The sequence below is a fragment of the Bacillus rossius genome, chromosome 8, assembly GCF_032445375.1.
Source record: "Bacillus rossius redtenbacheri isolate Brsri chromosome 8, Brsri_v3, whole genome shotgun sequence".
In the NCBI taxonomy this organism is placed as follows: domain Eukaryota; kingdom Metazoa; phylum Arthropoda; class Insecta; order Phasmatodea; family Bacillidae; genus Bacillus; species Bacillus rossius.
Genome location: NC_086336.1, coordinates 56,682,117 through 56,695,872, shown reverse-complemented (window position 1 = coordinate 56,695,872; position 13,756 = coordinate 56,682,117). Strand labels below are relative to the sequence as shown.

The window sequence follows — 13,756 nt, the reverse complement described above, 5'->3', positions numbered from 1 at the left end:
AATGATTGTAACTTAGACAATAGGAATCATATGGAATTGTAAATCAAAATTAAACCAGTAACATTGTGGTATTACTGACCAATCTGTAACTATTTAGTGTGCTCACACTGATTCCAAAGTGACTGCATTATAGTATACTATTTTATATTTGCAATTATTCTGAATGTATGTAGGGTGTGGAATGACATTGATACACGAATCACCAAGAGAGCTACAGTTACTGATACTTACAATGTAGCCACTCAAATATAACATCATTTGCATAACATGCACAAACACTTAATAATTGTAATACTGTTGCTATGTTTTTGTGTCTCTGTTGTAAGAGAATTGACGTATTTTGAGTAAAGAAAAAGATATTGTAAGAACTGAAATTTTTATTCGTAACAAATGAAACCAGCCATGAACTGAGTACAACCAGTTAATTTGGTACCTTCACATTATGGAACATCGCTCACTATGTCCTATGATCTAAAATCACTATCATGCATTTTTAAATAGAGATAACTGGTAATTATAGGTAACATTATTTTAAAATCACACATGAGAATATAAAAAATATTAAAAACTAGATTCATATCTAACTTACATATAAACCATTACAAAAATTGATTTTTTGCTGTCTTAGAAACATACAAATTACTTAACATGCAATCGCAAATTTCACTGAGATCCAGGTTTTGAACTTCTGTGTCCTCAAGTAATTTATCATGCAGCAGTTTTTCGGCGTTTGTTCTTATCATTGATGACAACTGAGCCAGCACTTTTTGTAGAAAGGGTATCCTGCTGAAACATTTTGAGGTCTGCACAAAATAGAATCTGCAAAATATGAGCGGTCAATTCATTAAAATTCAAATATTTTTACCTAAATATACAAAGTCACATTTTGCCATCCACAAAATTGTTCAGAATTCTTCCAGCAAGTTCTTTTACATGTGTGTACCTGACCTCAGCAAGTTCTTTTACATATGTGTGCCTGACCTCAGTACCTTAACTGTTATTTGCCGACTTTGCTCGAATATTTAATTTTCACCACAATTTCAGATACCCTGCTAGTAGTGTAGGCAAAAGCTTCATTTTTTTTTATGGTTTTTTTTATAGTTCCCAAAAATAGCCATAATTTCACTTGGCCATTACAATTTAAAAACATTAGGTTTTTTTGTTTGTTTGTTTGTTTGTTTATTTATTTATTTATATATTTAAATTGTCACCAAGGTTTAAACGTTTTATTATTATTTTGAGGTAACCAGGAATTGTTTAGCTTATACTTTTATCAGTACTTTAAATATTCTAGCATTTTTGGGTTGTGCATTAAGTAGTTTTGGGGTTATGTAATCAATCATTTTTAGTTAACATTGAATATTTTTCAGCTTTAACTTTTGCTAGTACTTTAAATATTCTATTTAGCATTACCTTAATAAACAAAGGTTACAAAATGCAGGTGCATTTCGGAAGGAGAAGGAGAAAGTTGTTACTTACTGTGTGAGCCCACCCAGCATACACCCCGTACAGGTCTCTGAAGTAGTCCCCGATCTCATCGTAAACCTTCGCAGTTACCGACTTGTACTTCTTGAGGTGCGGCATATACCGCTGCGAGGCCACTTGGAATATGTGCGTGTCAACTGGGATAGACTCGAGATGGTTCAGGGACATCAGACAAATACAGTCAGCCACCTGAAATGCAAAAAAAAAAAAAAGTAGGTAGTTTGGCTCTTAGAACTAACCATACATTAACACAAACACATCATAGTATTAAATTTAATTACATCTGCATATCAGAAATTTACTCAGGAGTCAACCTTAGTTTACAAAAATAAAATAATGTTTAATGAAAATAGGTGTTATAAATTAGGCACTATCATGATGTTGATATTTATATGATGTATCCTTGTTTTATGTATGTATATTCTTTATTTACAATGTCTGGAAACTAGTGATGGTTCGAATCCCATTTTTCTCGAATCCGAATCCCAAACTACCTCGAATCCACCCCTCGAATCCGAATCCAGTTCTCAAGGGTTAATTATAAAATAATTTATAAGTTAAGAGAAAAAATTAAACATTATGCAGAATTATTTAACCCTTTAAATTTTTTTTTAAAAAAAACAAGGATTTTGACACGGTCTGGATTAAGACGATTCCTTTTTTGGTCACATGTTTCCTGCAGTGCTGAACAAACGTTCAGAGAACACTGTCGTAGGTGGTGAACACACATATTTTTTGGACAGTTTATGTAGCCTGGGTGAACACGCATACTGAGTTTTTCAGTATTTGAGAATGTTTATTTCTGGGTTAACTGTAGGATCACGTAAGAATCTGGTCACTTCATCAATTGCTGTAGAATCCGACATGGTGGATTTAAGGCATTCAGGCATTATCTGTGAGTACAGTGATTCATGTATCCACGGAAAACGAAAGTCAACATCCGACGGAACAATATTTTGTAGTTACCAACTTGACATTTGTTTTAAGTCCCAAATGAAGGTAAACGCTTTCCTGAAATATTTAATGGAAACTGAAAGGCGCCATCTTGGCTTCAATGGTTTTAGGCCATAAGAAATATTGTCGTGCATCTTTTAAAATTAAGCCTCACTAAAGCATAGTGATTAATATGCCAGAAGTTAAAAGAGACGGAGTGTTTTCTCTAGTTTACCCATTAAAATTTTTTATATTAATATTAGTTATTTTTTATGTTGCTCAAAATGATTGGCTAACAAATTCATTGGTTGGCCATCATGGAATTCTCAGATAATACATATTTTAACGTTGGTAGTCTACACAAACCAAACTTGGTCCTAAAAAAATTCATAAATAGAACGTGTATCAGAATATTTAAAATTGAATTGCGATTAAAATAATAATTGTATAATGTATTAATTTTTGTCATTCATTATTTCATTGTTATTACTACATGTGCGACCGTAACTTGTGATGAAAGTAGGCATCATTGTTGTATTACTAAGTAACAGATTTCTCTGTAAAGTTATTTTTAAAAAAAACAAGATTCATATTTAGTCTAGATCCCAAATGTACTTTATTTTATTTTTTAGCATATTCTGAGAATACATATGTGATTTATGCCTTATTTAATGCCAATGTAGCGACAATGCATCCATGTTCATGAATATAAAGTAAGTTTCCCAAATCAGTACATGCTTCATAATTTTTTTTTATATAATAACGAATTAAAAGTACAATACAGTAGAACCTCGTTAATCCGTGATGCGCTAATTCGGGAATCGGATAATCCGGGAAGATTTAAAAGAGAAGAAAAAAAAAGTAAAAATTGTCAGCGCTTAAAATTAACGTCACGCGGGCCGGCGGCCGGCAAACACTGCAAGCCATCGCGTGGGCCGCCAAACTCTGCAATGCTGTTTGTACCGACCCTGTGTCGCCCCCCTTTCAGCTGTCACATTTGTCACTCTTTAAACTTGAGGGGGATGTCCTGACTTCTGCTTCCCGTCTCCCTTTGTTTGTTTCCACCCGCCAACGCACGGCAGGCGCCTGGCGAGTGACGTGTCTGGCTGGCATTCGGCTGTACGAAGTGGGAGAGGGGGGAGGGTGCAAGGTTAGCACGATCTTATCTTTCTCTCTTCGGCTGTTGTAAATGACAGTGAACTAATGGCTAGGCAGTGCTGTATTTTTTAAGCCGAGACACTAATTCGAAGACGGCCGGCCCTTACCGTGAACCTTACCCTGAACGGCCTTAACCCAGCTGCACGCCGGTGTCTGAGAAGCTTGACAAGACCTTCCGGGCTTTTAATCGCTAGTCCGTGAAATTCTGTAATCCGTGATTATCTCGGTCCTGACCATCACGTATTAACAAGGTTCTACTGTACCTCAATAGGATGTGTTCCAAGGAAAACGTAAACAGGCCAAGTAAATTGTAAGCATTTAATTTTTAAAGTACTACATTTACATCAATATTTTTCCTCGAATCCCGAATCTTTTCCCTCGAATTTCGAATCTTTCGAATACTAGAGATTCGGTGGGATTCGACCGGCCCATCCCTACTGGAAACATAAGTGGAAAACGTTTCACTGCAGCTGCTCCTAAGAGGGTTGAAGCTTTTGTTCTTGATGAGTCTCTCCTGGAATGGGACTATAAGAAGTATGCTGTGAACTGGTGCTAGGTGCAGGCTGAGATGAATCACAACTTTGATTGCTGGGCCCAGACTCTGATGAACTAGTGGTGGGCCTAACAAGGGTCGCAGGTATCCTTGTACAAAAAGAGAGCTTTAGCTGCCTGCCTGACTTATGAACATTAAGAAACTCGCCACTTTCCCCCCCCCCTTTTTTTTTCCATGGCATTTATTTTCTTTAATTCCAGTGTGAGAAATATCCACATATTTTTTTGTGTAACGTACAAAAAGCCGAAAACGTATCCTTACCAGCTCTTAACCACAATTTCCATTCCTTCTCTTCCAACCTAAAGTCTTAAAAATGACACTTCCCTGGCATTTTTAACACTGATAAAACACTGCAAAATACCAGCTGTAGGTGTGCTGAAGACATACCACAAGTTTTTGAACAATTAAATTTTCACACACAATCACAATGAAAATACACAACAAAATAAAAATGTTGAAAAAAACACGAGTTTCATAAACACACGTCCTTAAAAAAAAATACAGCTACATCTTATCTGTACACTTGTTACTTTTTATCAGTAATTTAATTTGTTACGCAGAAAACGTCAATTCCACAATAATTTACTCATTTTTTGCTTCTACTGTGTACTAAATTATTATTGTTAACCGCACAGTCGTCACAGGCTTGCACCGTCATTACAACATGATCACGGTATTTGCTCACATCCAAGTAGGTTTTCGCTGAGAAGTTTTAAAAAAGAATAAATATTTTAATAAAAATTAAGCTGTTATGTATGATAAAAAAATGCCTGTGTGTTGTTGACAAGCACCCACAGTTGTAGAGTTAAAATTATTTATCATACTGTAACAGAAAAAAAAACATGACCAACATGACTTATCCATGAGCACAAATTCAATATCACGACTTTCATCACTTTTGTGACCCTGTTACAATTGGGACCTAGGTAGAGTGATTTCTCACCTAAATTCAAAATCCATATAGCCACTTTTGTGAATGCCAGTGCATGCTTACATATACGCATTGCTCGTTTAACAGTAGGGGAATGTAAAAACTGAATCACAATTAATAGCTACTTTAAGTTAAATTCATTCACAACTTGTCCTTACTGAGTCTGTTGTCACACAAGGTAACACACCAAACGAACCTTTGCTCCAATGCCAGGAAGCTTCATCAGTTCCGCCTTGGCCTCGACGTACGGCAACTCTTGCAGCTTCCCCAACCAAGCATCGCCGCCCATTTCCTCGATCTTGCAAGCAGACTGGTGGATGAACTTGGCTCTGTAGCCGAATCCAGCATTGCGCAACGCCTTCTCCACGCCGGTGCTCGCAAGGGCTGAAACCACCGGGAAGGCGTGGTACACTGTGTCGCCTACAGTTGCAATCTTCTCCCCGTACAACACGCACAGTTTTTCAACCATTGACGATATTCTGTTAACATGAAATAGAAAATACCGACCTAAAAATCCATTCTGATAACCCTCCAATGCAATGATAACAAGTAAAAACAAATGTCAAAACAAAGATTATAAAATTATACAACCACAAATGAGACAGGCTTTTGATATCAGTTAAATTTACCCAAAAATAAAGATTCGTGACTATTCCTTCACTTTTTTAATTAGTTAAGGTTACTTTATTGCATCCTTTAGATTTTTTATGCATACAGCCGACGACGGTGGTCGATGAAGATTCTGAATAAATGTCCGAAACGAGGTTGGTTACCGCCACAGCCTGGACCACAGCCATGAAGTTTGTCCCTTGAGGGCTTGATGCACATGAATTAATTGCTTGAGCCACTGCCAAACACAACTTATTCAGACAACATCGAGCAGAGAACTAACGGGATGATGCCACTGTCTTCAGCCAACACCAGGAAGAGGAAGACACATGACCAATTGCCCAATCAAAAAAACAGTTTTCATAAAACAACCAATAACACGTTTCACTACAGAAAAACTTCCCAAGTCCATGCCTGGCTTTACTGTCTTTCGCTTTCCTTAGTCAGATAAAAAATTCCGTGGGAACTGCCCAGGTCCAACTTTCTCATCATAAGAATACATACAGAATTTGCCAGAAAGCTTAGACAGATATTAAAAAAATTCTGAAAAAAATTTAATGCCTCCGAGTTGCACACCTGTCTCGTCCTTTTATTCACCCAAACAATACCAAACATTCTAGAAGCATTATTAAAGCTTTCGAATAAAATCAAATGTAAAATAATATTAATAGGCATTAAACAAAAATTTAGAATACATTTACTCACATAACACGAGAACCAATAAAAATATATATAAACTTCTTTTCTAAATAATTAATCTTAACACAGAAATTATTTACAAGAGTATTAATAATGATAAAATATAAGTATAAAAAACTAGATCACTATAAACTTTAAACTATATAATCAGCCGATTCCTCTGAATGACAAAGTACAATATTTATTTCTCAAAATTTATTTTAAAAGCTAGGAACGCAACGTTACACATTTCTCACTGTCTCTTATCCTCTGAAACCAATCTCTGCTCCTCATTGAGCAGCTGGTCAGCAATCCACAAATGTATAAAGAAAATAAAAAAATATATAGATAAATGCACCAAACATAATTTACAACTACGTACGTGTGTATATTATTTTTATTGAATATAGCACAAATATTAATTGGCAGAAGGATAAAAAAAGGGCCAACTAATAAATTAAATATTTAATTTGTTCTTGAAAGAACTGTTAAGTTAAAAAGTATGTCTCTTGTAAATGTGGGAGGGTATGCCCTCCTTATTGGCACATTTATTAGCAATCTTACACAGAATGAAGCTGAGAAAAAAGTTTTCAAGAAATGTGACGAATTTAACCTGATGTGGTTGAATAACTATAGTTATGAAAGAAGAATGAAAAGAAATAGGCACATAAAAATACTGTTAAGTATGAACTGCCAAGGAGAGAGTTGTATTTTAAATGCAGTGGAAGAAGACCTCAACAGATGGGAACAGCAAATAGCCGTAAGGGATACCTGAATCGTGAACGTGCTATACAGGCGTTCAACAAATAATTTACCTACTAAATAAAAAAACTAATACACACCTTGATATGTTGTTGTTAGAGGAACATATAAACGAAAACAAGTTTTCTACGGGATCTTGAGCAAGGATTCTCACTCCTTGAAACTTAACAGCTGCTTGCTTGAAGTGAGGGTCCTGCTGAGACCACTTGCAGTAGAGTTCCTGCAACGACTCGTCCAACCGGAAATACTTCCTCAGCAGCTGTGCCTTCTGCGTGTCGTCTTGCAAGTGGCGTGTGCAACCTCCACTCGCGTCAGCACCTTCACCGACCCCTGGGTCCTCCGCTCTGTCGGCTGGCGAGGTGACCCTGTACAGTACGTGCGTGTCGTCTTGCGACAGCGTCCACACGGCGTGACCAAACACACCGGTCCATTCGTTCTCACCTGATGACTTCCATCTGGAACAGAAAATTCAAGACACCACTTTGTTACTTTATATTTTACTGGTGAAACATTGTCACTTTCCCCACTTATTTAATGTACACTATGTATAGCTTTCTCACAATGAAATGCTATAAATATGTTAACAATAAAATGCTTGTCGATGATTCCTCGGTACTGGGATTTTCTTACGTCACCGCTTTTTTGTAAATAAAAAAAATATATATATACGAAAATTGTTTTTCCAGTACTGCAAACGTTCCTTGTTTCACCCTTAAAACAGTGTTGAAAAATTCCCACTGGTTTCTGAGATATTAACATTTATCGGTCACATTACAATACCTACTGATGCGGCCAACATCATTTTTGTGTAAATTTTGTATTACATGTTTTTATGCAGTGAAAGGTTAATACAATATAAAATATATCATTAGTCCCTACTGCAAATCCAAGCTTTAATGCTAAAGGGCCTAGCAAAACCTGTAATACTAGGAACGGACTTCTTAACTAGGTTCAAGATATTTGGATTTCAGAGGGTGGATTATCACGTCTGCCGATCATACACAAACATCAAAGACCACAGATAGTGGCAAATTTTGGAAAAATATGTAATTTTGATTAGTCAGCCAACTAACTTTGCATGTTTATAATTATTCCATAGAGAATTTAACAGCATCTGAAATGGATTTGTTTAAAGCAGTACAAGAAATCGAAATAATTATTTCAAATTTAAAAGAATAGTTCTTCGCCAGTTAATGAAACTTCATACATTTTCGAATAAACCAGGTTTAGACAAACTGTATCGAGCGAAGACTGAGGTGAAACCCGGTGAATCATTTCATCATAAATCTTATCCGATCACAGCCAAATATTTGAAAGAGGCCGAAGAATACCTTAACCTCATGCTAGATTAATGTAATCACTAGATCAACCAGTCCATATGCAAATCCTATTTTGTGTGTCAGAAATTAAGATGAGACAGTACATATGAGTTTAGACACATGCAACATCAATCGCATTACCATAGGTGACCAGCAACATTTTACGTCTATACCAAGAAGTTAAATTTTTACTAACTTGATTTATCCGCAGGGTATCTGCAAATTCCTTTGAATCACAATACGGTAAATATGTAGTTGGGCGGTATTTGCGAAAAAAAATGTTAAAAATCCGAAAATACCTTTAGTGTATGCTCTTCAACGTCCTCTTTTCATTAAAAGCGGCGGAGGTAAGAAATTCCAGATACTTTAGGAGATATCGAATTTTTAAATTTCATCATATGTATTTGAGTGGTATTTGCGAAAAGAAATGTTAAAAATCCGAAAACACCTTTATTATATGCTCTTCAACTTCCTCTTTTCATTAAAAGCGGCGGAGATAATAAATTCCAAATACTTTAGGAGATATCAAATTTTTAAATTTCATCACAATACCAGTGCACTGATGTGGCGATTATCATTGTTTCTTGTTTACGTACGAGTATCTACTTTTGTTTATTGGATAATGATGTCACGTGATTGTTCGTGATAGGCCAGAATTCAAACGAACCAATACGTGATTATTTAGTTCATTTATTGTTTAAAACGGTGTTTAATTACCGCCTCCAACTTAGGTGAGTTTTTAAGGTTTCTAATTTTAAAGTCTTATTTGTTATTTTGATATTGTTGCGCAAGTAATAAGTAACAAAAAAATTTTACGTGAGTTGTAACTGTGCATCCTTTGTTACGGGTTTGTTAGGTAAGGTCAGTTACATTATAAATGATTTAAAACTAAAGAATAATTAAAATTAATTCACATTATTTTTAATGTTGGCTTAGTTTGAAAGTATTAATAATGTAACTGACCTGACCTAATCAACCATTTTATTAATTACGCATTGACGATTCACGTATTCACGAACACACTGCAAAATAACAAAAATGGCTGCGCTCAAATGGTTCCACAGGTCTTGTATTGCAAAATTAAAAAATTCGATATCTCCTAAAGTATTTGGAATTTCTTATCTCCGCCACTTCTAATGAAAAGAGGAAGTTGAAGAGCATATAATAAAGGTATTTTCGGATTTTTAACATTTTTTTTCGCAAATACCACTCAAATACATATGATGAAATTTAAAAATTTTATATCTCCTAAATTATTTGGAATTTCTTACCGCCGCCACTTTTAATGAAAAGAGGACGTTGAAGAGCATAAAATAAAGGTATTTTCGGATTTTTAACATTTTTTTTCGCAAATACCACCCAACTACATATTTACCCACAATACAAAGCAGTACACCACATTCTTGTTTAAAAACTACCGATATGTATTTCAGGTTATGCCATTCGACTTATGCAATTATAACGTTGCTATAATTCCTGTAAAATCCAACTACTGTTAGTAAAGTCCTAAACACTTTTCAGAATTGGAAAAATTGGTAATCACGTGTAATTTTTCGGGTGCTGGTCCACCATCTTTTCAAGGTTTCTGAGACTTACATGCACACGCAGCACAGGTGATACGCATTTCCATTTCATATTCACAAAATTTTGGTAAATATGTATTGTACGGATTAGCGCCAAAAAAAATCGTACAAATATGAAATAACTTTCATTATATGCTCTTTTACGTCCTCTTTTCAAAACCGCCTGCGGAGATTAAAAATTCCAATTACTTTTGGAGATATCGCCGTTCTTATTTTGCAATACAAGCCCTATGTAATCATTCAACAGACGCCATTTTATATTTTGCCGTGTGTGCGTGAATGCCTAAATAACAGAAATTTTCCATTAGGTAAGGTTAGTTACATGATAAATACTTCAAAATAAACGGAAATTAAAAATAATATCAATTAATTTTACTTGTATAGTTTTAAGTATTTATAATGTAACTGACCTGACCTAACAAAACGGGACAAAGGTGGATTAGGTCAGGTCAGCTACAGTATAAATACTTTGAAACTGAACGGACATTAAAAATAATAAAAATTAATTTTAATGGTTGTTTAGTTTTAAAGTATTTATAATGTAGCTGACCTGACCTAACAAACCAGGAAAAAGGATGAACAGTAGGAACTCACGTAATTTTCTTTTTACGTGATGTAGTCGTTTAACTACGTCTCGGAAAAAAAAAACATAATAATACTTGTAAACAAGCAACAATGGGAACGCGGGAAGCCTACGATTCACTCATCCTTCTGGACATACCCGAATACTCATGTTGGCAAGCCTTCTTTCAACAGACGAGAGGCAAACGCCCGATCGTGCATCTTCGGTTTTTTTTTTTATTGTAAATAAATATGCAACTCATGAAAACTAATTGTCAATTAGGTTATGTTAGCTACATTATAAATACTTAAAAACATTGTGGATGCTTGATTTGGTTAGGATAGCTACATTAAAAATACTGTGAAATCATGTAAACGGTTTCCTAGCGCTGGATAGCTACATATTAAAACGTTATTTGCTAAGCAACCATAAAATGATTTTACAGTTTTTTTAATGTAGCTATACTTACCTAATATAACCAACCATCTACAATGTTTTAAAGTATTTTTATTTACTTCTTGCTTATTTTTAAGAAAAGAAGGCTTGCCAACGTGAGTATTCGGGTATGTCCATAAGGATGTGTGAATCGCAGGCTTCCAGCTGAAACGCCGCATCAGTGCACAACATGAAAATTAAAAAATTCCATATCTCCTAAAGTATTTGGAATTTCTGATCTCCGCCGGGTTTAATGAAAAGAGGAATTTTAAAGAGCACAGAATAAAGCTATTTTCGGATTTTCAAATTTTTTTTTTAAAAAATTGCCAAAAAATGAATATTAAAAAATTCGATATCTCCAAAAGTAATTGGAATTTTTTATCTCCGCAGGCGGTTATGAAAAGAGGACATAAGATAGCATATAATGAAAGTTATTTCATATTTGTACGATTTTTTTTGGCGCTAATCCGTACAATACATATTTACCAAAATTTCTCCTACCAAATGCTGTATACAGTGATCTAAGATGTTTACACATCAATAAAACCAAACAAATTTTATTAGTTCATTATTTTAAGGTTTATTATAAATTTTACAAATTGTGGTATTGTGAGACAGATTGGTTACCTTAAAAATACATTAAAAATACTTTAAAAAATTGTGGACAGTTGGTTAGGTTAGATACATTTAAGAAAATTTTAAAACAATGGTTGCTTGGTTACGTTAATATAGTTACATTATTTTTAAATATTTCTAATGTAGCTAACCTAACCTAACCTAACCACCCGTTCACACTATTTAAAAATATTTTTAACTTAGCTCGACAGCATCTAATTTTCCTAAATTACGTACTACCGAAGCTATGCTGAGTCGACCAGCAGCATGTCAACAATATCCACTTATTTTATGATCACATGTAAACAGTAGCTAATTAACCTGAAGCACTGCCCTCCTGTAAGTGTGTATAACAATTGTAGTTCAGACTTCGAACATGGTAATTTTTTCCACATAATTAAAAAAATAATAAACACCCTTAAAAAATATTCAATCAACCCGGCATGGACGTCTTTAAACGTTTGAAAAATTAAAAATTATTCATCGAGCGCCATTTATACATACAAATGAGAATCAGAATACGCAAATCAATGTTGACAACTGTAACGCTCAAAGCAGACAAGCGAGAGAGCGCCACGGGAAGCCTTCTTTTCACATACGAGACAGCCAAACGAACAATTGTGCAAGTGCATCTTCGGTTTTTTTTTTTTTTGTTCATTGTAAATAATATTAAAAATTCAGGAATACTTTTATTTTGTGCTACAAAAATTCGCCACAGAGTCGCTCGTGTGCGTGGGCTCCAAAAGGTCTAATATTATGAGTAGAAGCAAAAGTATCTATTATAAAAGTATTGGTATCGTAAAATAGTACTCGATACCACAAAATATCGATACTTTTTTGTGTCCCTAGTTGTAAACATTTATAAGATTAAGATTTTGAAAATCGTTTATTCAGTGAATACGTTATACATAATCAGCACACAGGGTGCGTGAACTTAAAGGACAAGTACGTTTATAAACACCATAAGATTTGTAACCGTGTAACTATTTTTTTCTTTTCAAAAATGCCCACGGACTCTCCCGTTGGTCCTGCACGTCTCATTGACTTTTCATGTCAAGTATGTTCCAAATCCTCTGTTTCTGAACTAGGAAAATCATCTTCATCTTGCATTCTCAATTTAAAGGTTAGTATTTTTCATTTGTATCGTAGTTTAATTGTAATTGTGGTTAAAATTATATTAATTATGATGAATGATATTGTGAAGGAAATAGGTAGTAGACTGAGGTAAGGGAGAAGGCATACGCCACATTTGTCAGGCCAGTGATGGAGTATGGGGCTATGATCTGGGACCCCTACCTAGTGATGGAGGTAAGGAAGCTGGAGAAGGTGCAGTGTAGAGCAGCGAGGTGGGTGATGAGTATGTGGAAGAGAAGGGAAATGCATAGTCCATCTGAGATGCTAAACATTACAAGGGAGGAGAAGGGTGGAAAGGTTAGTCGGACTGTATAACGTGATAAAGGAAGAGGGACTGGAGACAAACTGAAAGTGGTAGGAACGCTGTTCCTGCCAAGACAGGAAGGGAGTGGAATGGGTTGGATGAAGAGTTGGTAGGGGTGAGAGATGCAAATGATTTGAGGAGAATGCTTAGTTGGGGGAGTGGGGAAAATTGAGTGAAAAGAGAGGACTCCTTGCCACCGGGTGAAAGCCCAATTGCAAGCGTAATGGTCAATTTAATTCAATTTGCGGATGACTCCGTGTGGTATGAAACTGTGGGGGCAGCGGCTCACCTGTAGGAGGAATGAAGAAGGTGGAGGATTGGTCGACAGTGAATGGAATGGATTTTAATATAAACAAAATGGTGTCGTGTTACATACTACAGTCCTAGGTACGTATTCGGTAAATATTTACTTGGGCGGTATTTGCGAAAAAAAATGTTAAAAATCCGAAAATACCTTTATTTTATGCTCTTCAAGTTCCTCTTTTCATTAAAAGTGGCGGAGGTAATAAATTCCAAATACTTTAGGAGATATCGAATTTTTAAATTTCATCATATGTAGTTGAGCGGTATTTGCGAAAATAAATGTTAAAAATCCGAAAATACCTTTATCATATGCTCTTCAACTTCCTCTTTTCATTAAAAGCGGCGGAGATAAGAAATTCCAAATACTTTAGGAGATATCAAATTTTTTAATT

At 35.1% G+C, this 13,756-nt stretch overlaps 1 protein-coding gene across 1 annotated transcript; it reads right to left on the bottom strand.

Annotated features, from left to right (window-relative positions):
- Positions 1-359: 359 nt before the first annotated feature.
- LOC134534978 (N-glycosylase/DNA lyase) lies at positions 360-12,178 on the bottom strand. The gene is made up of 5 exons (XM_063373763.1): positions 11,945-12,178; positions 7,190-7,564; positions 5,257-5,539; positions 1,480-1,674; positions 360-819 (listed from the first exon to the last, which is right to left on the bottom strand). The coding sequence occupies exons 1-5, from the start codon at positions 12,016-12,018 to the stop codon at positions 709-711; spliced, it is 1,038 nt and encodes a 345-aa protein (XP_063229833.1). The 5' UTR covers positions 12,019-12,178; the 3' UTR covers positions 360-708.
- Between the last annotated feature and the right edge of the window lie 1,578 nt (positions 12,179-13,756).

Coding starts and splice junctions, on each gene's coding strand:
- LOC134534978 (XM_063373763.1), bottom strand. CDS start 12,018: ATGTGGAAAAAATTACCATGTTCGAAGTCTGAACTACAATTGTTATAC. Junction 5,540..7,189: donor TCTAACAACAACATATCAAG/GTGTGTATTAGT, acceptor TCATGTTAACAG/AATATCGTCAATGGTTGAAA. Junction 820..1,479: donor ATGCTGGGTGGGCTCACACA/GTAAGTAACAAC, acceptor CATATTTTGCAG/ATTCTATTTTGTGCAGACCT.